The sequence below is a fragment of the Oncorhynchus kisutch genome, linkage group LG28 (genome assembly GCF_002021735.2).
Source record: "Oncorhynchus kisutch isolate 150728-3 linkage group LG28, Okis_V2, whole genome shotgun sequence".
Taxonomy (NCBI): Eukaryota; Metazoa; Chordata; class Actinopteri; order Salmoniformes; family Salmonidae; genus Oncorhynchus; species Oncorhynchus kisutch.
In genome coordinates, this window is record NC_034201.2 from 11,906,396 (window position 1) to 11,930,706 (window position 24,311).

Consider the following 24,311-nt stretch of genomic DNA (forward strand, 5'->3'; position numbering starts at 1 on the left):
ATATTGGAGTTTAATTCAATTCGAGATAAAGCTGTGAATTGGAGAGTTGGAAATAAAGAGAAGGGAGGGCCAGAAAAGTCATGTTTGAGAAAGATTTGGTGAAGTTGTAAAAGAGGATGATAGCAGGCTATGTTATGTGTGATGATTGTGAGTTGCTATACAAATTCGACAGTCACAAGACGGGGACTTGAAAAAGGCCTATGGCATGTCAAGGGAACTGTAGCCTACTGTTCAGATGGGTTCAACGGAAACAGAAATCTGGACACTATAGACTGTAGGTCTAGAACTTCTTAATATTAACCCTTAATATTAACTCTTAATATTAACTCTTGCAGAATTAATTAATTTTCTTGCAGTAAAATGATACACCAAATGATATGCTACATTTTTACTCGGGTACAGGAGTGGAGAAATAGGACTTATGACTTTCAGCATCTTGAGAGAATGCGAATGTGCAGTTAGATATCATCTGTTGAGGTGCTATCTTTATCAGCATCATGAAAGCTGCTAGTATTTCAACCACATCAGCCAAACTGAAATCATATCAGAAACATGTTGGGTCATTTTCACAGATTTGATTTATTTGCATCCGGTCAAACTGGAAGGAAATCTTCATCACTTTATCACATACAATGAGAGTACAAAACATGACAAACACCTTCTTTTTCCATGACATAGACTGACCAGGTGAATCCAGGTGAAAGCTACGATCCCTTTTTGATGGGACTTGTTAAATCCACTAAAATCAGTGTAGATGAAGGGGAGGAGGCAGGTTAAAGAAGGATTTTTAAGCCTTGAGACAATTGAGACATGGATTGTGCATGTGTCCCATTCAGAGGGTGAATGGGCAAGACAAAATATGTAAGAACAGGGTATGGTAGTAGGTGCAAGGCGCACCGGTTTGTGTCAAGAACGGCCACATTGCTGGGTTTTTCACGCTCAACAGTTTCCCATGTATATCAAGAATGGTCCACCACCCAAGGGGACATTCAGCCAACTTGACACAACTGTGGGAAGCATTGAAGTCCTCATGGGCCAGCATCCCTGTGGAACGCTTTCAACACCTATTAGAGTCCATGCCCTGACGAATTGAGGCTGTTCTGAGATCGGGTGTGCATCTCAATATTAGGACGGTGTTCTTAATGTTTTGTACAGTCAGTGTATAGTCGACAGTTGCGGATGGGTTATTAGCAATTGTGGGCGGGTGCTGGTGAACAAACAGCTGAGCAGCGCACCACTTACGTGCGGACAAAACCTTTGAAATATGATTCCATGGAGCCATAGCCTTGGAGCTAGAACAGCTCATTCATGACTCATGACATTTGACTAATTGGAAAGTTTCAACAGTCTGCTTGTGTGATGTAATTACATGGGAGACACAGGAGACCACGGATGGAGAGCATGGAGGTCCCAGTCTACAACACTACTACCCCCAGGCGGAGGGGCTGAGTAAAGACTCGGGGTCCTCTGACCTTCAGCTCCCTCAGTGGCCAATTTGTTTCTGTCGCCGTCTCCCATCCTCATTATTCATCTCCCCCCTGTACTGGAGTAGGCACTTTCCTTGGTGTCTCTGACATGTACCAACAAGACCTTTTCTATGTCTCTGTGATGCAGGGCATTTCAGTTTATGAAATATAGGCAATATATTAGCATGTCAACGTTGTGTTGTGTGACCCAAAGACTCATTACCTGTGCACTGTCACCATCATTGTGTGCCATTATACAATACAGATGTCCTTGTATAATGGCCCATACAAGTACCTTGAGTACACAAAACATTAAGAACACCTGCTGTTTCCATGGCATAGAGTAGACTGACCAGGTGAATCCAGGTGAAAGTTATGATCCCTTATTAATGTCACTTGTTAAATCCACTTCAATCAGTGTAGATGAGACAATTGAGACGTGTGCGATTCAGAGGGTGAATGGGCAAGAACAAATATGTAAGTGCCTTTGAACAGGGTATGGTAGTAGGTGCCAGGCGCACCGGTTTGTGTCAAGAACTGCAACGCTGCTGGGTTTTTCACGCTCAACATTTTCCAGTGTTAAATCACGAATGGTCCACCACCCAAAGGGCATTCAGCCATCTTGACACAACTGTGGGTAGCATTGGAGTCCACATGAGCGAGCATCCCTGTGGAACGCTTTCGAAGACCTTGTAGTGTCCATGCCCTGATGAATTGGGGCTGTTCTGAGGGCAAAGGAAGGGGCGGGTGTACAATGTTTTGCACACTCAGTGTATGGTCGGGCAGTTGCGTATGGGTTATTAGCAATTGTGGGCGGGTGCGAGTGAACAAACAGCTGGCCCGTGCACCAATAACGTGTGGAGTTGTGGCCTTGGAGCTAGAACGGGGGGTGCAACTCAATATTAGGAAGGCGTTCCTAATGTTTGGTGTACTCAGTGTACGTTGTAGTTGAAGTACTGTACTATGAAAACATACGGTATCAGACAGAGGCTTCTCCACAGTATTTCCGTGTGTAGGAAACATACTGTGGATGTGTGCGATGATAAAGTGTTGTCGCCCTACTGGGGTGACAGCCTTCAATTTCACTCTTTCAGCCACACCGCAATTCTCCAACGTTTAAATAGCCTTGGTTGTCAAGGACTGCCCTTTGTTAACAGAGGGGGGCGAGAGCGCTAGGAAAACATTCTGAAATTGGAAATGAAAACAAGGAAACATACACACAAAGAATAACATGGAGCAGAAAGACATCACAAACCGATATACAGTATCACTTAAACATCTCTCACATTTTTGCTGATTTTTTTCCCATGGCATTTCAGCTCATAAATAAACTAATTTCTGAGACATCTCATGTATTGTAGAGTTAACTGTCACTATTCCAGCCAAACTCTCGGACTTCTGCTTAATTAGGCAATAAGGCATAAGAACCCAGGAATTATTGTGTGAATAGCTCCCGAGGCGAAGCCAAGGACCAGGGAAACGGCCCTTAGGAGGGTGTTATTCTCAATAATTCCTGGGTTCGAGGACCTTATTGCTTTTATAAAATAGTTGCCAACATACACAAAAAAAAATCAACAGCGTTTTCATTAAAAACGTATTGAGTAAATGTGTTTTATTTCACCCCTCCACTATACAAAATAGCCCGGGCAAAAGCCTGCCATTAGTTCTGTGATTCTGAAGCCAAAATGTGTAGGGTCTATCTGCGGACCGCGGCGATTAAGCGCCACTTCCAGGACTGGTGCCAAAATGAATCAGTTGGACTGGCATTTGATTGTGCTTTTATTTGCTTGGTTTTATTGTAAAGATGTATAATTGAACTGTAAACATGTATTGTCTTTAATACCTTTTACTGCAGTGGGGTAAATCAGGGTCACACAGAGTGTTTCTTGATAGTCTTCAACAAATCTACTTTGAAACAAAAGTATACACCTCACACACATTGTTATGCGCTTACAAAAAAGATGACACCTGTACCATGTCAGATATAGAGTTGAAATGTATTGCATTGCAATATTACACTTAATAAACATCACAGAAGACTGAAATAAATCAAAACTGTTGGAATAGAAACATTGGATTTTTTTACATAAAAAAAAGAAAAGTTTATTAATTATGAAAAATATGAATGAATATTAACATCCCACCCATTAACATCCCACCCATTAACATCCCACCCATTAACATCCCACCCATTAACACGCCACCCATTAACATCCCCCTCATTAACATCCCACCCATCCCACCCACTAGGTCATTTGACTGTAGGAAAGGGCTACTGGGGCATGAATACAACCAGTCAAGATGTTTTCACCTGATTGTCAAACATATCACTTCAAAAAGAGGGTTACCTTCACACTTTCATCCAAAATAATTCCAGCATCCTAACATCCTAACAGTGCGTTGTGCACCCATCCAACTTCCCTTCAATTCGCAAGTGACTGGAACTATATCACCGGAGAAAGTCCTGTTCCTGTGTCAACCTCTAGCCCGCCCTACCATACCTCTTAGCCCGTCTGAATAAAATATTTAAATATTGATCATTTATTTGACAAAAAGCGCAGACAGAAAGACACATCAATCTCAGAAGACTGGTTGCATCACCGCCTGGTATGGCAACTGCTCGGCATCTAACCGTAAGGCGCTACAGAGGGTAGTGCGTACCGCCTAGTACATCACTGGGGCCAAGCTTCCTGACATCCAGGTACTATACACTAGGCGATGTCAGAGGAAGGCCCAAACAATTGTCAAAGACTCCAGTCACTCAAGTCATAGATTGTTCTCTCTGCTACCGCATGGAAAGCAGTACCAGAGCGACAAGTCTAGGACAAAAAGGCTCCTTAACAGTTTCTACCTCCAAAGCCATAAGACTGCTGAACAACTAATCAAATGGCCACCGGATTATTTACATTGACACGCTCCTCTCACCACTTTATTGTTACACTGCTGCTGTTTATTATCTATGCACAGTCACTTTACTCCTACCTACATGTATAAAATAACTTGACTAACCTGTACCCCCGTACATTGACTCGATACCGGTACCCCCTGTATATATATGTTATTTTCATTGTGTTACTTTTTATTTTTATTTGACTATTTATACTTTAGTTTATTTAGTAAATATTTTCTTGAATTGCATTGTTGGTTAAGTGTTTGTAAGTAAGCATTTCGCGGTAAGGTCTACACCTGTTTTATTAGGAGCACGTGACAAATAAAATTTGATTTGATAAAGCATCCAAGCGAGCGAAACAGTGCCTCTCTGTCTTACTTTATGTAACCAATGTATCTGATGCTGTCTGGTCAAAATTATTATGACATGCACTACTCTTTTTGTCCAGACAGCATCAGATACATGGGCTACACATACTGAGACAGAGGGGCGCTGTTTCGCTCGCAAAGAGGTATGGTACGGGGGGGGCTAGAGGTTGACAAGGGAACAGGATTCTCATGGTTCTTGCGGGTCCTATGGGATTCCGGTAGGAATGGGAGTCAAGTTCTAGAGCAGGCCTGAGCAACTCCAGTCCTCGGGGGCCTGATTGGTGTCACACTTTTTGCCCTAGCCCCAGCTAACACTCCTGACTCCAATAATCAACTAATCATGATCTTCAATTAAAAATGCAATTAGTATAAAAGCAGGTGTGTTTGCTAGGGACCGGGGGAAAAGTGTAACACCAACCCCCGAGGACTGGAGTTGCCCAGGCTTGTTCTGGAGTCATGTGCGCGATGGGATGTGACAGGATCAACAGTCCACAGGAACGGCAGTAAAGGAATAGTTATAAACATAGTTTTTTGGGGGTGGGGGGGGGGGGGGGTAGAAATATGTAATGTGTGGAGCATTTCAGAAAAAAAAGAAAACTGTGTGAAGGCCTAATATAGTTAACATAATAAACAAATATTTAAAAAATGAAATTACTCTTCTGTCGGCTCGCGCCTCGCTCCAGTTGTAGCCATGACCACTACTTTACCTCAGATGCCATGACCACTACTTTACCTCAGATGCCATGACCACTACTTTACCTCAGATGCCATGACCACTACTTTATTTCAGAGGCCATGACCACTACTTTACCTCAGATGCCATGACAACTACTTTATCTCAGATGCCATGACCACTACTTTACCTCAGATACCATGACCACTACTTTACCTCAGATGCCATGACCACTACTTTACCTCAGATGCCATGACCACTACTTTACCTCAGATGCCATGACCACTTACTTTACCTCAGATGCCAACATACTGTATGTCACTAAATAATGATGCCTTCAAGAGAGGAATAGAGTTCATCTGACTCTGGGTATTTAGAAGGGCTACCTTCATTGCCAAAATCTTGTAATGTGGTTGATTTCAGCTGTGTGTACAGGGCAGGCAACTGTCTCGTGAACGTATGTCTACTCCCATTTACAGAGCGGTGGACAGACAGATGAGCAGCTAACAGAGGAAGTTATTTCTGATTTCTGTGTGTAAAAATTTGCATGGGACGGGAGTGATTTTTATCAGGACGGAACATGAAAGTTCCGGGGTTATAGAACTGTTGCAGATCAGGACAGAATGGGAAAATATTTGACAGGACAATAGGGGACAAGAATCTATTTTCCCTCCCATGTCAAGTTCTAGGGCCATGTCCCCTAAGGTCGGCCCGTAACACCGGTCCTGGTCACTGCATGTCGTGACCACTGCCATTGAAGCTGCTGGCTTGCTAGAAAACCGGTACACAGTGTCACTGCTTTCCCGCAGTTACCAATTTTATTTGTTACATGCCCAGAATACAACAGGTGTAGGCCTAACTGTGAAATGCTTACTTACAAGCCCTTTCTCAACAACAATGCAGAGTTAAAAAAATAGTAACACAATAAAATAGCAATAACGAGGCTAATACGGTGAGGGTAGTACCACGCAAGTTGGGTTGGCTACACTAGCTACCTAGCTACTTCCCTCGCCGTAATGTTAACAGAACTGCGGGAAAGCAGTGCTCACCAGGCGGACGGCGAAAGACACTGTGTACCGTGTCCTACCTAGTTAGCAATCTAGCTACTTCCCTCGCCGTAACCTGTGGTGTAAGGTACTTAAGTAAAAATACTTTAAAGTACTACATAAGTAATATTTTGTATCTGTACTTTACTTTATTATTTATATTTTTTACAACTTTGACTTTTACTCCACTGCATTCCTAAAAAATATGTCATTTTTACTCCCATACATTTTCCGTGACACCAAAAAGTACTCGTTGCATTTCAAATGCTCTGGCAGGGAAGAATTATGGTCCAATTAAATATCAATATAACGCATTGTCATCCCTATTGTCTCTGATCTGGCAGACTTACTAAACACAGATGGTGCATTTGTATATTATGTCTGAGTGTTGGAATGTGCCCGTCTGAATAAATAGAACATTAAAAAGATAATCGTGTCATCATCTGGTTTGCTTAATCATTTTACGTTGTACTTTTACTCAAGTATGACAATTGAGTACTTTTTCCACTACTGTACTTAAGTACATTTAAAACCAGATACTTTTAGACTTTTACTCAAATTGTATTTTACTGGGGGACTTTTAATTTGACTTAAGTCATTTTCTATTAAATGACCACTAGCCTTTTCCACCACTAGCCTTAACGTTACCAGAACTGTGAGAAAGCAGTGGGCAAATGACAGACAGGGGCGAGGAACAGTATGTACCGGTGTCCTAGCTAGCTACGTCGCTAGCCATAACCTTGTGGGAAAGCTTACCTTATCAGACGGACCACCCTGCACTGTGAATGTTTACATGGTGTGTTCAATAAAGACATGAAAACGTATAATTGTTTGTGTTATTAGTTTAAGCAGACAGTGTTTGTCTATTGTCGTGACTTAAATCAAGATCAGATCAAATTTTATGACCAATTAATGCAGAAATCCAGGTAATTCTAAAGGGTTCACATACTTGTTCTTGCCACTGTGTATCCCAAAACCCCATTCTTTTCCCCATTCATTTCTTACATAGGAATAGAGCTCGCCACTTTGTTGCCCTAAAAATGGAAGTGAAACATCTGGTGTTCAACCTTCCCAAGTTGTCCCATGTCACCCCGCTCCTCCACACACTCCACTGGCTTCCAGTCGAAGCTCTCATCCACTACAAGACAATGGTACTTGCCTTCGGAGCAGCAAGAGGAACTGCCCCTCCCTACCTTCAGGCTATGCTCAAACCGTACACCCCAACCCCAGTACTGGTCTCTAGTCTTTTGGCCCTCCCACCACTACGGGAGGTCAGCTCCCGCTCAGCCCAGTCCAAGCTCTTCTCTGTCCTGGCACTCCAATGGTGGAACCAGCTTCCCCCTGAAGCTAGGACTACAGAGTCCCTCCCCATCTTCCGAAACCATCTGAAACCCTACCTCTTCAAACAGTATCTAAAAATAATCCCACAGCATGGGGAAATTCATGGGAAAATAATGGATTTTTAGGATAAATGCTGAAAATAAGGTCTGAGGTTAACACAGGCTTAGAATATATTATACATTGTGTTCTGTAAGATAATATCAGTCAGTTATCAGTATTTTTATGAATTATGAATCCTTTATGTTCTTTATGTGATTCATAAATGCTTAAAACTTCACAAAAAAAAGTAGTGTTGCTGATGGACATTATTTATCTCACAGAACAAAACATATACGATCTCCGAAGCTTGTGTTTACCACAGACCTTATTTTCTGAGTTTATCGAGAAACCTTCCAAAACCCCGAATTCATTTCCCCATAGTCTTTGGACAACGCCATGGCGGCGTTAACCTCCGTTAGTGCCTACAAAAAGACGCCATTACTATTGCTTTCTATGGCGAACCAACCAGAGGTAGAAAATGCTAACTCATTTATGTTTTTTAGACTACAAGCTGGCGAGCTCTATTTTCAATGGTTACTATGCTAAATTCCCATGTAGCTATGCAGGCTAGCTACTTCTTCTTTGCCAGCTAGCCAACTAAAGCTAATTCACAATCACATCAAGCAGATGAAATGACAGCAAACTACTTTTGTTTGTTGTACGTTTGTTTCTATTTCATTTTCTTCGGATATTATCTGTTAAATCCAATTGAATTCAATCACTATTTGACATCATCCCTTTTGGTTTAAACAAAACATTCCATACATGTTTGCCCATGGATGAAGTGGTCAGAAAGTGACTCTTTGGACCTGAATGCCAAAACATTCAGGAGATAAAGGTGCTCAAAGTTACCCCCATACCATGAGACATCCATGTCTTCATCACTGGAAAACATTAACGCTTGAGTGTGATGTCATTTCAACGCTTACAAAAAAAGGATTTATTGAAAAAAGGATCCAAACAAACCTTTGTATATGTTTAGTTTTGGTACTTTGGGTGAGCAACACACCAGATCGCTTATCTAACTGCTTTTATTTCAAGCAGCTGCTATTCTCTTAATCAAATAAAAGCGACATGAAGGCCACCTACATTAATCACTTATGAGCCCAAGGATAAACAGACTGAGATAAATAAATCCACACGCATACACAGAGACGCTTATACACAAATGTGTGGTGTAGACGCACGCGCACGCACACACGCGCACGCGCACACGCACACACACACACACACACACACACACACACACACACACACACACACACACACACACACACACACACACACACACACACACACACACACACACACACACACACACACACACACACACACACACACACACACACACACACACACACACACACACACACACACACACACACACACACACACACACACACACACACACACACACACACACACACACACACACACACACACACACACCAGAAACACATGGCTTCTAAAGCTAGAACAGAGTCTTCACCGCTCCCTCTGTGGATGCATGGTTTGCTTTGGCACCAGTGCTTTAGGACGATGGTGTGTCTCTCTAACCATATGGCCTGCTCCTAGGGCAGTATGAAGATAAAATAAGAGGTGTGATTCCCTGGGGCTAGATGGGCTATGTGTGAACTTATGTTGACAATGCTTTCAATGTGGGACTGGAAGGTAATACAATGACATTTCAATGTCCTCTATAGATTTGTGTCCTGTATGACTTCTCTGTCTGCCTGCTTGTCTGCCGACCTGTCTCCCTAGCTGTCTGCCTGCTTGTCTGCATGTCTGCCTGTCTGTTTGTCTGTCTGCATGTCTGTCATAATGGCAGAGCTTGAAGAGTCATGTGCATTTAGATTTGCTAAATAGACTGCATAATGCTTGTGTAACACAGTGGATTGCATTTTGTGCGTTGTCCTGGCGCACATGAATAATATAATAAGGTTTTCATTTGCATACAATCTATAAACAACAACAAACAACACACGAAAATAGCATTATAATTGGATGGCAACATTTCTGGGAATGCTGACGTGCTCATTTAATGATATTTAAATAGAGGGAAATAACAGGGAGAGGAAATGGCTGTCCCCCCACTCCTCTCCATCCCCTTCCCCTAAATGATTCAATGAAGGTACAGAGGACTATGAGAGGCTGCACACCACTGGCACCATTCCTGTTAATAATTTAAACAGTAAGCGACGACTCAAGGGTTCTCTCTCCAGCTTGGCGTCAGAGGATTGTCACAAACCACTCCTGGAGTGACTCGTTCCACTGAAGCAGGAAATTAACACTCGTAGAGTAGACACCGGCATGACGAGAGGAGGGGCGAGACAGAGAGAGAGACAGACAGACAGACAGACGGTGGGCTAAACTTATCTACAGGAAAATATTATTTGGTCAAAACTAAATGGTAGGATATTGAATGAAGAGTTCTGAATATACCAATATATTATACTGTTTACACATATTTAACCACTTTTTGGGGTAGGCAAAAATCTACTTTCATACTTCTAGAATACAAAAAATAACTGTACCGGTTACCTTCAGACAAGTCCCCTGACGTTTGTGGGGGTCGTAGAGCAAAACTGAAACGGCCATCGTGTTAGTGAGTGTCTTCCCTTTCCATAGAGTGGTCATAGTTTGTAGGTGAAATTGTTCGGACGCTACAGACATTTTCGTGAGAAGACTGATATTCAGGACGTCTCATGGTCTGACAGACACCGCTCTAGCTCTGCCATCTTTCACCGCAGATGTGAAATTGCGACATACTGTGGTGGATTGAGATGCATCCTATGCAAAACAAAACAGATATCTCTAGCATGACCTGATGGATTTTCATGGGGATTGTTTTATTATCTTACTTAGATTAACACACTGGTGGGTAAATTGGATACTGGGGTTAACAGGAATACTAATTGACATTTTATTAACACATTTTGGTAATGTAATGGCTGTGCGTAAATTATCAAAGGGGGAAACCAAAATGAAATCATTGTACAAGTTCAAGAAATAAATGAATATAAACTGATGTTTGCTTGTAAATGCCACAGGCTTGATGAGCGGGTGTGGCTTAATATCATGGAAACCATTTAGAACAGAACATGCAACAATTAAGAGCCATTTCCTCTTCTTCTGGTGTTTGATTGAGGTAGGATTTAGAGAGAGAAGGAGCCTACAGAGAGGGGCATTAAATCCCTCTTGTCGTTGTTTAATTGACTCTGCGTGGAAGGAAGGGGGTAGGAGGGGGATGAGGGAAAAGGATGGAAGGGGAAAAGATGGGGGAGGCAGGCAGGGGGGTAGTCTAATCCTGGTGCGTGGGTTTAATTGCATGGGCAGAACAGGGGAGGAGGTGACAGGGGATTACACACACTCCCTCTCTCTCTCTCTCTGCCCCCCACTGAGAAGTGCTGCTCTAAGTGTTGCTGCACTGGGGTAGACATGCTTGCTGGAGTACCAGGGAGATCGATGTGGAGAAACATACTGATGGGCGACTGACCACTTCAATCATGGCCCAGGACAGTGACTTTAATACTTGAGAAATGGCAGAATGAAAGTATTCCTTATTCAGCTTACTGTGGCAAATGGAGAAGCTATTGATTTTAATATTTGACAAAATGGCATTTACAACCCTGGCATTAGACTAGCTGTGTTCAGCGAGAACTGAAATCCAGAGGGACAGAAAATAAAGCTGTATTCATCACTTTCAAGACCTCAAAGTTACACATTTAAGCAGCGCTCTGCGTTTGTGGGTTCGCCCATTGAAATTGACTGTAAGTTCGTAAATTGGTCTCTCCTCTATATAAAGGCAACCATGCGGTTTCTGTGTAGTTTGAGGCCTATGGAAACCAGCCAGCAGTTCCAGTCTCCCAGGACTGCTCTAAAGACTCCATTACCAGTAATGCCCCTCTTCCTGGGTAGCGGCCTCAGAGGCTGTCCACACTGGGGCATAATGAAGATGGATAGACTCTGTTTATTTGCTGATGCTGACACGAAAAGCGTGTCTCGCCTCGACTGTGATCCATCATCAAAGCCTGCACACTACTCTGATAGCCAGGGGAGTGTGTGTGCATGTGTGTGTGTTCATGCGCAAGAATGCTGACATGCGTGTGTGTGGGTGTGCATGTTAGGGAGGCAGGTTAGAGCATTGGGCCCGTAACCGAAAGGTTGCTGGATCGAATCCCTGAGCTGACAAGGTAAAAATCTGTTGTTCTGGGCAAGACACAGCAGCGGAGGCTACATCGTGTTGACCCCTTACCGTACGGAATTAGCACTGCGATCAATGTATAGGTAGCTAACCTTTACAGACAGCCCTGTACAGCTGCCGGGACACTGTTCATTCCACTCGGATGGAAGCTTCAGCTATAACAGCAATCTGTCCCATCTATCATTGAATGCAATTGTGTAGTTTCATCAGTGATAGGACTTCCAGCAGCTCAGCATGTGTCTCCTGCTCTGCTCGCGCTGATTATGCAGAGATGTACTTACAGTTACACAATAGGAAGATGTTATACTCTTTCTGGAGGAGTCTGTATGTGGGTAGCTGATTGACAGCTTATTTCTCTCCATCACAATCTTGTTTTCAGAGGAGGACAAAGAAAGGATTTTGGCTGCCGCTTGTAGCTGTAGTTTTGAATGCCATCCATCCCCCACTACACACACACACACACACACGTGACACACTCACCGAGAGCCACACCTGTGCTAGGCTCCAGAGCGTCTCTTTCCTTTTGACAGCACACAGCTGCTCTGTTAATTAACCACGAGGGTTCATGAGTGAGGTTAATTAAACAGCGTGTCTCATCACATTCCCATAAAGAACAGGCTTTTGGGTGGCTCTCCCTCTTCCTTTCCATCTCCCTACTTCCTTCTTTACTTCAACCTTGTGCTAGGCTCTATTGACTGGTGAAATGCGAGAGGAATAAGGGTTTAACCTAACAAGTGAACAAAAACGGAACAACCCAAAATAAGAAGAGATCTCAAACGTTGCATTTGGCATTTGAAGACATTTTAATAATAAATAATGTGATAAAATGACAATGTTTTTTTTCTTTTCTATCCCGTTTTAAACATACCCAAGTAATGAAATGCCATGGCTGACATCATGAACATAGTAGTGTAATTCTTTAAAACAAACTCCAAACAAATGTCAGGTGCCCTCAGTGAACATAGTTTCACACATTCTGTACATGTGTAGGAAGTAAAGAAATGGACTCTTGTAAAGCTTGGCCTTGATGTAGCCATAAAGAACCTAAAGAACCTAAACCCAACAACAACAAGCTGTTCCATCTCCAAGCTGCAGGATTTTCAAGTCTTCTTCTTTAGTCCTTCTTTTGGGTCAGTATTCATTTCACTTCCTTCAACCCTGTCTTGCTGGGAAACAATGGTGGATGTGTCACTGTGTGTGTTTGCTTGCTCATGGACAAAATGCCACCCATCACCAGGCACGGAGAAGTCCATTTTCCAGGATGGATCCGTCAACATTTCCACCCTTAACTTATCTGGAAAGGAGACTACTACTAAGAGAAATGAGGCTTCCTCACCCTTCTCTATTGGTACAATGTGTGCCTCAGGTTGTCTAACGGTCTCTCTCACTTCCTCATAAGTGCATTTGTAGACATGAGGGTATAATCCGACCAACACAGTAGTTTGTGTCATAATAAATGGATAAATGTGGTCACTGCTTTGGGCAGTGTCCCCTTCAGTCCAAATGATCACTCTGGTTTCAATTAAACCTAAGCTAGACAGGGGAGTCTCGTTTCCATCCCAATCCCAACAGAAACAGAATATTAAGACACATAACACTCGTCCAATCGTATACAGAAGACGATCGACAACATTATTTTTTTTAATCATTGTTCCTCTTTTAAGACGGAACGTCATAGATACCAAATGGTTTAAAATAAAGTTAAGTGATTGTGCTTTTGAAACCAAAGTAGAACAAATAACGCACATTGACAAAGACCAACATCAATAACAAAACAATAACAGTGCATTACAAAAATACATTAAAAACTAAATGTAAAAATCCCATTGTAGGCAATTTTGTGGCAGCAAAATGACGGAACAATTTACAAGATGGATGGTGAAGTCCAAATATTAATTACAGTAATATAACAGGCGCAACAGACATGTCAAGACCAGTCTGGGGCACCACAGAAGGTGGTCCAAGACAAGGTATCTGTATACAACAGTCATCTAATGTGCATGTACTTTCATATTAGTCACTAGCTCACCATAGAGGCCAGTTCTCAACCAACAACTCATGTAAACAATGATCTAATAGTGCTTCGTACCAGTGGGTGCACAGACAAACGTGATCGCACTTTTTTTCCCCTCACACTTTCTTTTTTCCCCTCCAAAATGGCATCAAATGAGAAATGGTCAAAAGAAAAACTAATAATAAGTAATGTTATGTTTCCCCCCCCCCCCCCCTTATTCTGTATGATAAGAAAAGTAATTTACATAATAGTCACTGATGTCAGATTCAAGCCTTCCTGTGAGGGCACTGTGGGAGTTTCCTGTCCTCCTCCCATGATCCTCAGCTCTCCAGCAGCTGTGGACACAAGTTTATAATGCAACCCCTCGATTAATGGCCATCGAAAGAAGCTCATAGACATACTAGATTTTGGACGCAGAATTTCAGCTAATGGAAACGAGTCAACTGACACTTTTATGAGCATCTTGTTCTCACCTCTAGTTCCTCTTCCTGGGTCTGGAAGCCTGCGATGCTGGGCAGTGTGTCTGTGGGGTTCCTGCGGGCCCCATCTCTCCTCCGTCCCCCTGAGCCCCGGGAGGACATGGAGCTGGAGGAGCTCTGACCCTGGCTCTGGCCCTGCAGAGAGGGGAACGAGGGCCTGCTGTATGGGAGGATGTCTTCAGAACCTGGAACAGAGAGACAGATTCAAGGGGATTTAGTTTGACATGTAGAAACCACGTCTTCAAAAGGTTATAATGCTCATATTTGTACGTCTTTGTTCCAATACACAAACCATATGGGAAGTATACTACATTGCAGTAAGTACCTGGGTGTTGACGACCTTTGTTGCTCCCTTTGCCTCCCTGTGGAGTCCTGTTCTTGTCCTGCGCCTCCCGTCTCTCCACAGAGCCCTCTCTGGTCCTCTGGCCCCCTGCACTCCCTCTCCGGCCCCGTCCCTCCCCAGAGCCAATCCTAGGGAGTGTGGCCCCCCTCACCTCATAGCCACACCGCGACATGTGACTAGGAGACTTCAAGGGCATACACGAGTCTGAGGAGAGAAGAACACAGAAATGGAACTTCAGACTTTATTCACCAAGGAATATGTACTGTACAGCTGAGAGAAGTCAATGGGGAAAGCCGTTCCGTGAAGTGACCCGTGACTCAGATCCAGTCCCTTACCGTCAGTGAAGTCGTTCCTCTGCTGGTGGCCTTGGTGGCCAGCCTGGGCCTGGTGCTGCTTGTGCCTCTTGGGCGGTCTCTTCTGCATCACTGCAGAGCTCATGTTGCTGTCTGTGGACAGGGGGCTGCTGGGACGCTGGCTCCTTCGCCCTGAGGGAACAGACAAACATTCAGTACATGGGCGTTTATATAAGAAGGTATATCTAGTGTTTTTCTGCTGCTATTTTTACTTGCCACTCCTCCTCACCTGCTGGCCCTGTGTCCTCTGGGAACCTGGCCATGCGTAGGCCTGCTGTGTAGTCTCCAGTGTTGGCCACAGCCTGGGCGAAGTCTGCGTCTGTGAAGAAGGATCCATCTGAGGAGCTGACAGCACTGGAGCGTCCTGACGAGCCATTGTCCTCCTCGGAGGCCGAGCCCCAGCCGTTGATCATGGAGCCCGTCACAGAGCTCTCCAGGTCCCCAGTGCTGGAGGCCGGCGTCTGCTCCAACCCTCGGAGGTGCAGCCTGCGTGGGGGAGGGTGGTGCTGGTGGTGGGGCTGTTTCTGGTGGGGCTGGGGGTTATTTTGGTGCTGGTGGTAGTGACCCTGGGCCATCTCTGCATCCGTCTCATCCCCTTCCTCTTCTTCATCCTCCTCCTCTTCCTCCTGGCCGTCAGTGTCCAGTGCCAGGGGGCTGGAGATGTAGCCGTAGGTGTGTGGGGGGGAGAGGGGGTGCGGGGGAGGAGGTGGGCTGGCTGCGTGTTGTCTAAGGAGGAAGACAGGGAAAGGATTAAAGCATGGACCAATAGATATGGTTAACGGTTGTAGCTGGGATGAGTGATGTGCAGTGTAAGTTGGGCTCATAGTTACCTGTGGTGGTCTGTTCCGTTGTGTAGGCCGTTGTGCTGATCTCCCTGGGGGGAGGGGGTAAGAGTGGCTGTAGACTGGTGACTGTAGGACATACCCGCAGGGGAAGAGGCTGCCCCCCTAACAGGGGGGGTGGGACACCTATCCATCCCCTCCTCCGCGTCCTGCTCTTCCTCCTCCATCTCATCCGGATGCAGGTACATCCGTGAGGTAAGCATTGGGCACGGGGCATCTGGGTTAAAGCTTTTTTCCATGGGCAGGGTATACTCATCACAGCTCCGGCTTGGTGGGGGGTTGGCAGGGGGAGGGGGCAGAGGTTCACCCCAGTTCACTGTGTTAGTTTTGGGAAGTTTGGGAGTGCGAGTTCCCTTCTTATGACTTTGGCTCCCTGCAGAGACAATAGAAAAAACTTTTAGAACATACTGCAGAACAAAATACTTATTTGTCCTACTGCTATAATCAGTGTGCTCAGTGTCTCACCAGAGGTACTGCTGCTGCCCCTGTCAGAACTGTGGTGGGAGCCTCCTGTGCTGTGTTCGTGGGCCTGGTTATAGGGGACGGTGCCTTGCAGAGGCCCATCTCCTCTATAGTGGTCTGAAGACAGCAGCGACAGAGAGACAGACAGAGATAAACAGATATATTGACCAGGGGCGTTCTCATTGGGTCAGAACACTGTCAGTCTGGCTCAGATTGGAAAGGAAAGGTTGGCTTTAGGACCATTAAGTCCAGACTGCTCATTGGCAGCGGGCAGGCTGTTTAGCGGTATTAGAGGTTGGCTTTAGGACCATTAAGACCAGACTGCTCATTGGCAGCGGGCCGGCTGTTTAGCGGTATTAGAGGTTGGCTTTAGGACCATTAAGACCAGACTGCTCATAGGCAGCGGGCAGGCTGTTTAGTGGTATTAGAGGTTGGCTTTAGGACCATGCAGGTGCGAAGACTGTGCTTGGCTGGCTGGCTTTAGGACTATGGAGAGCAGATTGACCAGATGCAGTGAACAGCACAACTTCTCTCTCAGTTGATGAAGTGCAGAGGTGGAAGATGGCTACGTAACTGCTGTTTGACTTGACAGGAACCTGGGCAGAGCTAGTGTGCAGCAGCTATTAGCTGAATGTCATGTTGTTGTAGAATGGTGGGTATGTCCCGTATCGACTGAGGTGAATGAAGCTACAGCAGCCGAGGTGAGAACGGCTGGACATATTCTTTTTTTTTTTTTTGCTGTTCTCCAAATAGCATTTGAGCTTTTAAATCAAAAATACACTAAATGAGCTTTAACTTTCATCAAATCCAGTTCCCACTGAACATGTATCTAACCTGAATATTTTCCCTATGTTAATGTTCAAATGTATTTATTTGAATAGATTAGGGCAGATACAAATTAACAGTTGAAACAGTTATTCAACGCAATGCATTGTAGTTTAAGCCAATTTTCAACGCTATTTGTGATACAATTTGTTGATTTCCCATGAATGGTTCTTGGTCCCCCCCCCCCATGAAAAAGTTCCTTGATAAGCCCCTGATGTTGACTACACAGAGTAAAACAAATAAACCAAAAAAATATTAACTTCCCGAAATACCCTCCCTCCCACCACTGCTAGTCTTCAACCCTCTCACCTTTATTAAGTCTGTTGTTCTGCTCCATGATGTTGTACTGCATCTGTGTTTTCTGCAGGTGGGAGGGGGGCTGGTTCCAACAGCGGATGTCAGGGGCCCCGGCCCCAGCTGCTGCAGCCTTGTTCAGGATGCTGGACTGGATGAGCTGGGTGGTGGCATAGGGGGTGGGCTCGTAGGGGGTGGGCGGCCCTCCCCCTGGGCCCACGTAGCACAGGCTGGGGTTGTTGAAAGTCTTGAGCTCGTTAAGTTTGTTGGAGAGGTCCACGTCGCTGTACACAGCCTGCTCGGGCCCCAGCAGAACCCCCTGCTGCTTCTCCAGCTGGCTGCCATAGTTGGCGATGCAGTCGGCTATGGAGAGGAGACCACATGGGGTTAGGTCTGGTAAAACTTTACCCCTTCACTAAACCTTCATTGACCCTTCAGGAAGTGAAGTCATATACATAACACCATCACCTATCATGTTTTATGTTGAAGCCATGTTTCTTTTCTCCCATTGCTCATTTGATTTGCATTATATCACTATATACAGTTGAAGTCGGAAGTTTACATACACTTAGGTTGGAGTCATTAAAACTCATTTTTCATCCAGTCCACAAATTTCTTGTTAACAAACTATAGTTTTGGCAAGTCGGTTAGGAGATCTACTTTGTGCATGACACAAGTAATTGTTCCAACAATTGTTTACAGACAAATGATTTCACTTATAATTTACTGTATCACAATTTCAGTGGGTCAGAAGTTTACATACACTAAGTTGACTGAGCTTTAACCTTTAACCAGCTTGGAAAATTCCAGAAAGTTATGTCATGGCTTTAGAAAATGCTGATGGACTCAAATGATGTCAATTAACCTATTGGAGGTGTACCTGTGGATGTATTTCAAGGCCTACCTTCAAACTCAGTGCCTCTTTGCTTGACATCATAGGAAAATCAAAAGAAATCAGACAAGACCTCAGAAAAACATTGTAGACCTCCACAAGTCTGGTTCATCCTTGGGAGCAATTTCCAAATGCCCGAAGGTACCACGTTCATCTGTACAAACAATAGTACGCAAGTATAAACACCATGGAACCACGCAGCCGTCATACCGCTCAGGAAGGAGACGAGTTCTGTCTCCTAGAGATGAATGTACTTTGGTGCAAAAGTGCAAATCAATCCCAGAACAACAGCAAAGGAAGGACCTTGTGAAGATGCTGGAGGAAACCGGTACAAAAGTATCTATATCCACAGTAAAACGAGTCCTATATCCTATAGCCACTGCTCCAAAACGGCCAAAAAAAGCCAGACTACGGTTTGCAACTGCACATGGGGAGAAAGATCATACTTTTTGGAGAAATGTCCTCTGGTCTGATGAAACAAAAATAGAACTGTTTGGCCATAATGACCATCGTTATGTTTGGAGGAAAAAGGGGAATGATTGCAAGCCGAAGAACACCATCCCAACCGTGAAGCACGGGGGTGGCAGCATCATGTTGTGGGGGTACTTTGTGGCAGGAGGGACTGGTGCACTTCACAAAATGGATGCCATCATGAGGTAGGAAAATTGTGGAAATATTGACGCAACATCTCAAGACAGTAGTCATGAAGTTAAAGCTTGGTCGCAAATGGGTCTTCCAAATGGACAATGACCCCAAGCATGCTTCCAAATTTGTGGCAAAATGGCTTAAGGACAACAAAGTCAAGGTATTGGAGTGGCCATCACAAAGCCCTGACCTCTATCCCTTAGAAAATGAGTGGGCAGAACTAGAAAAGCGTGTGGGAGCAAGGAGGCCTACAAACCTGACTCAGTTACACCAGCTCTGTCAGGAGGAATGGGGCAAAATTCACCCAACTTATTGTGGGAGGCTTGTGGAAGGCTACCCAAAACGTTTGACCCAAGTTAAACAATTTAAAGGCAATGCTACCAAATACTAATTGAGTGTATGTAAACTTCTGACCCACTGGGAATGTGATGAAAGAAATAAAGCTGAAATGAATCACTATTATTCTGCCATTTAACATTCTTAAAATAAAGTGGTGATCCTAACTGACCTAAGACAGGGAATATTTACAAGGATTAAAATGTGAACAACTGAGTTTAAAAACAGGAATTGTGAAAAACTGAGTTTAAATGTATTTGGCTAAGGTGTATGTAAACTCCATATTGTACCATATGTTCCACTACTGGGACCTGACCACAATCACAAGAAGAGGTTTGTAGCTGTAATGTTACTGACCTGGGCGGCTGTAGGTAGTCATGTTGCTGTCGCTGGTGCCGTTGCCACTGTTGCAGCAGTTGATGTTGCAGTCTTTGTGGTTGGCACATGCGTTGGGCCAGGAGTCTGCCAGCCACGGCTGGTTTACACTCTCCCCCATGTTCAGCAGCCCAGGTCTGAACCAGAACCACACAACCATTATCATACAGAACATGCTTTACTCCAAGTCAAGTAAACATGGTTTCAGTCAGGTTTATGGTATGGTTAGGAATGGTTAGTTTATGTCCTTCGTCAGTTATTAGACTGGGAGAGATCTCCCTCTGGTGGTTAGAGTAGGGAATACTCTGTTGTGGCTTTTACCACTTTCCCTCCTGCATTTCTCAAATGCCATAATAAGTGCTATATAGACAGTGGGGAAAGCCTATCTGGTAAAGGGTACACATATAACCACACATTGGGATGATGTCCCTTACCTCCCAGCACTGCAGACAGACTCTCCTCCTCTCTGATAGGCCACTGAATCAAACAAAGAGAACAAATGTGAGAAACACAAGACAAAAACCTTGCATGACAAATAAAAGACGAAATCCAGGTTGGTGTGACCTGTCTGTCACTCTGTACTCATGCAGCGGTCCTTTCTTCAGTCTGACTCACAACTGATAGACACACACACACAGGTAACCCACACGCAGGACACTTGGCATTGAGAGGTGTACATGCAGATAAACAAAATCAGTCAGAGCTTTAACCATGAGGCACACTTCACAGTCAACGATCCCCCTGCAGTTCAGACACATCCTCTTCACTGGAGGGTGAGTCACCTCAACCACATGATTAGATACATTATCCTACGGCTACAGTACAGTCAGTATGTGAAGGACAAGTGGGAACATGGGACTGTGTTTATGCCTCTCTTCTCATCACAAAGCATAGTGACTCAGCAGCACCATCTGCCCTTGTTGTGTGTCGGTTGTCTATGTCTGATCTAAGAGGGTGGGACAGGGAGGGGCTTATGACCTCTTTAGGAGCCGACTGTCACCTGATTCACATTATGTCAGAACATCTCTTCAGAGCTCTGTACTGACCTCCCTCTGCAATATTTCATTTCAAATGATTGGTGTACGGATGTGAGGCCACCTAACTTATACACTAAGTCCATTAGCTGTTTGTATATGGGAATAGCTTGGCCCTGAGTGCTGCGAGAAACAGAGTACATAGGGAGAGAACTGTGTTTGTGTACAGGCATCTCTGAATCATAGGGGCTTCAAGTTCAGTACATATATGGGTAAATAACTGTGCATTCAGCACTCAAATACAGGTTTACAGCAGAATACATTCATACATACCTGTAGGAGTGAAAGTGAATGATGGAACTGCAGGAACAAACCCAAGGCCAAACAGAGGGAGGGAGGGAAGGAGAGAAAAAAGTGATGGGAGAGAAAGTGAGAAGAAGGGTCATTTATTAATAGCAAAATGTACATTTCGTAAGCCTGTGGAAAAAACAAACACAAAAATCTGGCAGACATTTTAGCGCGCACATGCACACTCAAACGCACGCGTACGCACACACACACGCATCAATCACCACCGCGGTGGTCTCAGGAACAAGTGGCCTTGTGGGTAATGGAGGTCACAACGGGGCAGAGCGAGGGCGATAACAGTGATAGAACACATGTCATAATACCTGGCTGACAGGCCTGTCCCTACTCTAACTGTGTCTCACCAGGGAGAGGGGCGGCAGGCGGTGGCCTGGAAATGAGCCCTAAATGTCACCGTTTGAATGTCAGCGTAATCTGGGATGTGCCAGCTAGGTGTCTGATCGTCGCTACCCTTTGAGGTCTTTGAGTCAGGGGAGAAGATTAGACCAACCCCCTTTTATGGGTGAGATGTGGTTATCAGGCTCCCTACTTTGAGGATAAAAGCAGCTGACACGAGGCAAGTCACACTATGGGCTACTGGAGAAAAAACACACCTTAATGTGACTGAAGTGAATAAATGCAATGGTGACACAGAGGACCGTGTCCAACCTGTGTGTCAGTGAGCGCAGGTTACCAGCGTTCAGCTAAACGACCACAGCACCAACCTAATGTCCTCCCTCTGTCTACTACTCCTGATCTAATCACTGTCACATCTCTCCACAACAACATATCAGCTGGGTGTGATCCACCATTGATACTCTACTGACTGCAGTATAATACTGTAAACACCTTCAAAGACACGGACATTAAATTTCTACGTCACACACACAGTCACCCATACACACCCATACACACCACAGTCACCCATACACACAGTCACCCATACACACACACACCACAGTCATCCATACACACAGTCACCCATACCTACACACCACAGTCACCCATACACACAGTCACCCATACACACACACAGTCACCCATACACACACACGCAGTAACCCATACACAAACAAACACCCCGATATATACACCTAAACCCACATCCACTACAGACCTTTGCGTATGCCGGCGTAGCTGCTGCTGAGGCCACTCCTCTTTTTACGGTGACGATACAGCCACACACTGAACACCATGAGGACCACCCAGCAGGTGGCACCGATGCCCGCGATGAACGCCGGCTGCTTGACCACGTCTGAGATTTGAGACAGTGTGTCCTGGTCCTCAGAGCTGTCCATCATCTGACCTGTAGAGTCTGGAGAAGAGGGGGAGGACGAGGAGGAGATTGAGACATAGAACATGAGACAGTGTGTCCTGGTCCTCAGAGCTGTCCATCATCTGACCTGTAGAGTCTGGAGAAGAGGGGGAGGACGAGGAGGAGATTGAGACATAGAACATGAGACAGTGTGTCCTGGTCCTCAGAGCTGTCCATCATCTGACCTGTAGAGTCTGGAGAAGAGGGGGAGGACGAGGAGGAGATTGAGATATAGAACATGAGACAGTGTGTCCTGGTCCTCAGAGCTGTCCATCATCTGACCTGTACAGTCTGGAGAAGAGGGGGAGGACGAGGAGGAGATTGAGACATAGAACATGAGACAGTGTGTCCTGGTCCTCAGAGCTGTCCATCATCTGACCTGTAGAGTCTGGAGAAGAGGGGGAGGACGAGGAGGAGATTGAGACATAGAACATGAGACAGTGTGTCCTGGTCCTCAGAGCTGTCCATCATCTGACCTGTAGAGTCTGGAGAAGAGGGGGAGGACGAGGAGGAGATTGAGACATAGAACATGAGACAGTGTGTCCTGGTCCTCAGAGCTGTCCATCATCTGACCCGTAGAGTCTGGAGAAGAGGGGGAGGACGAGGAGGAGATTGAGACATAGAACATGAGACAGTGAGGGAGAAAACTATTTGATCCCCTGCTGATTTTGTACGTTTGCCCACTGACAAAGAAATGATCAGTCTACAGTTTTAACGGTAGGTTTATTTGAACAGTGAGAGACAGAATAACAACAACAAAAATCCAGAAAAACGCATGTCAAAAATGTTATAAATTGATTTGCATTTTAATGAGGGAAATAAGTATTTGACCCCTCTGCAAAACATGACTTAGTACTTGGTGGCAAAACCCTTGTTGGCAATCACAGAGGTCAGACGTTTCTTGTAGTTGGCCACCAGGTTTGCACACATCTCAGGAGGGATTTTGTCCCACTCCTCTTTGCAGATCTTCTCCAAGTCATTAAGGTTTCGAGGCTGACGTTTGGCAACTCGAACCTTCACCTCCCTCCACAGATTTTCTACGGGATTAAGGTCTGGAGACTGGCTAGGCCACTCCAGGACCTTAATGTGCTTCTTCTTTAGCCACTCCTTAGTTGCCTTGGCCGTGTGTTTTGGGTCATTGTCATGCTGGAATACCCATCCACGACCCATTTTCAATGCCCTGGCTGAGGGAAGGAGGTTCTCACCCAAGATTTGACGGAACATGGCCCCGTCCATCGTCCCTTGATGCGGTGAAGTTGTCCTGTCCCCATAGGAATGCTGCCTATGACCCCAAAGCATAATGTTTCCACCTTCATGTTTGACGGTGGGGATGGTGTTCTTGGGGTCATAGGCAGCATTCCTCCTCCTCCAAACACAGCAAGTTGAGTTGATGCCAAAGAGCTCTATTTTGATCTCATCTGACCACAACACTTTCACCCAGTTGTCCTCTGAATCATTCAGATCTTCATTGGCAAACCTCAGATGGGCATGTATATGTGCTTTCTTGAGCAGGGGGACCTTGCGGGCGCTGCAGGATTTCAGTCCTTCACGGCGTAGTGTGTTACCAATTGTTTTTTGGGTGACTATGGTCCCAGCTGCCTTGAGATCATTGACAAGATCCTCCCATGTAGTTCTGGGCTGATTCCTCACCGTTCTCATGATCATTGCAACTCCACGAGGTGAGATCTTGCATGGAGCCCCAGGCCGAGGGAGATTGACAGTTCTTTTGTGTTTCTTCCATTTGCGAATAATCGCATCAACAGTTGTCACCTTCTCACCAAGCTGTTTGG

The 24,311-nt window shown here is 44.9% G+C and overlaps 1 protein-coding gene across 3 annotated transcripts in view; it reads right to left on the minus strand.

Annotated features, from left to right (window-relative positions):
- Nucleotides 1–12,806: 12,806 nt before the first annotated feature.
- The window catches only part of LOC109873113 (roundabout homolog 1), a 148,427-nt gene continuing 136,922 nt past the window's right edge, over nt 12,807–24,311 (minus strand). For 2 of the 3 annotated variants that reach the window (XM_020464659.2, XM_031807852.1), the window contains 12 exons: nt 22,324–22,521; nt 21,195–21,221; nt 20,322–20,364; nt 19,870–20,024; nt 17,655–18,002; nt 16,524–16,637; nt 16,047–16,431; nt 15,446–15,942; nt 15,199–15,348; nt 14,846–15,067; nt 14,515–14,705; nt 12,807–14,376 (listed from right to left, as the gene is read on the minus strand). In XM_020464659.2, coding sequence (XP_020320248.1) covers nt 14,362–14,376; nt 14,515–14,705; nt 14,846–15,067; nt 15,199–15,348; nt 15,446–15,942; nt 16,047–16,431; nt 16,524–16,637; nt 17,655–18,002; nt 19,870–20,024; nt 20,322–20,364; nt 21,195–21,221; nt 22,324–22,521 — 2,345 coding nt within the window. In that variant the 3' untranslated portion in view covers nt 12,807–14,361. The remainder of the gene's footprint in view (nt 14,377–14,514; nt 14,706–14,845; nt 15,068–15,198; nt 15,349–15,445; nt 15,943–16,046; nt 16,432–16,523; nt 16,638–17,654; nt 18,003–19,869; nt 20,025–20,321; nt 20,365–21,194; nt 21,222–22,323; nt 22,522–24,311) is intronic. The other variant, XM_020464660.2, reaches the window with a different exon arrangement.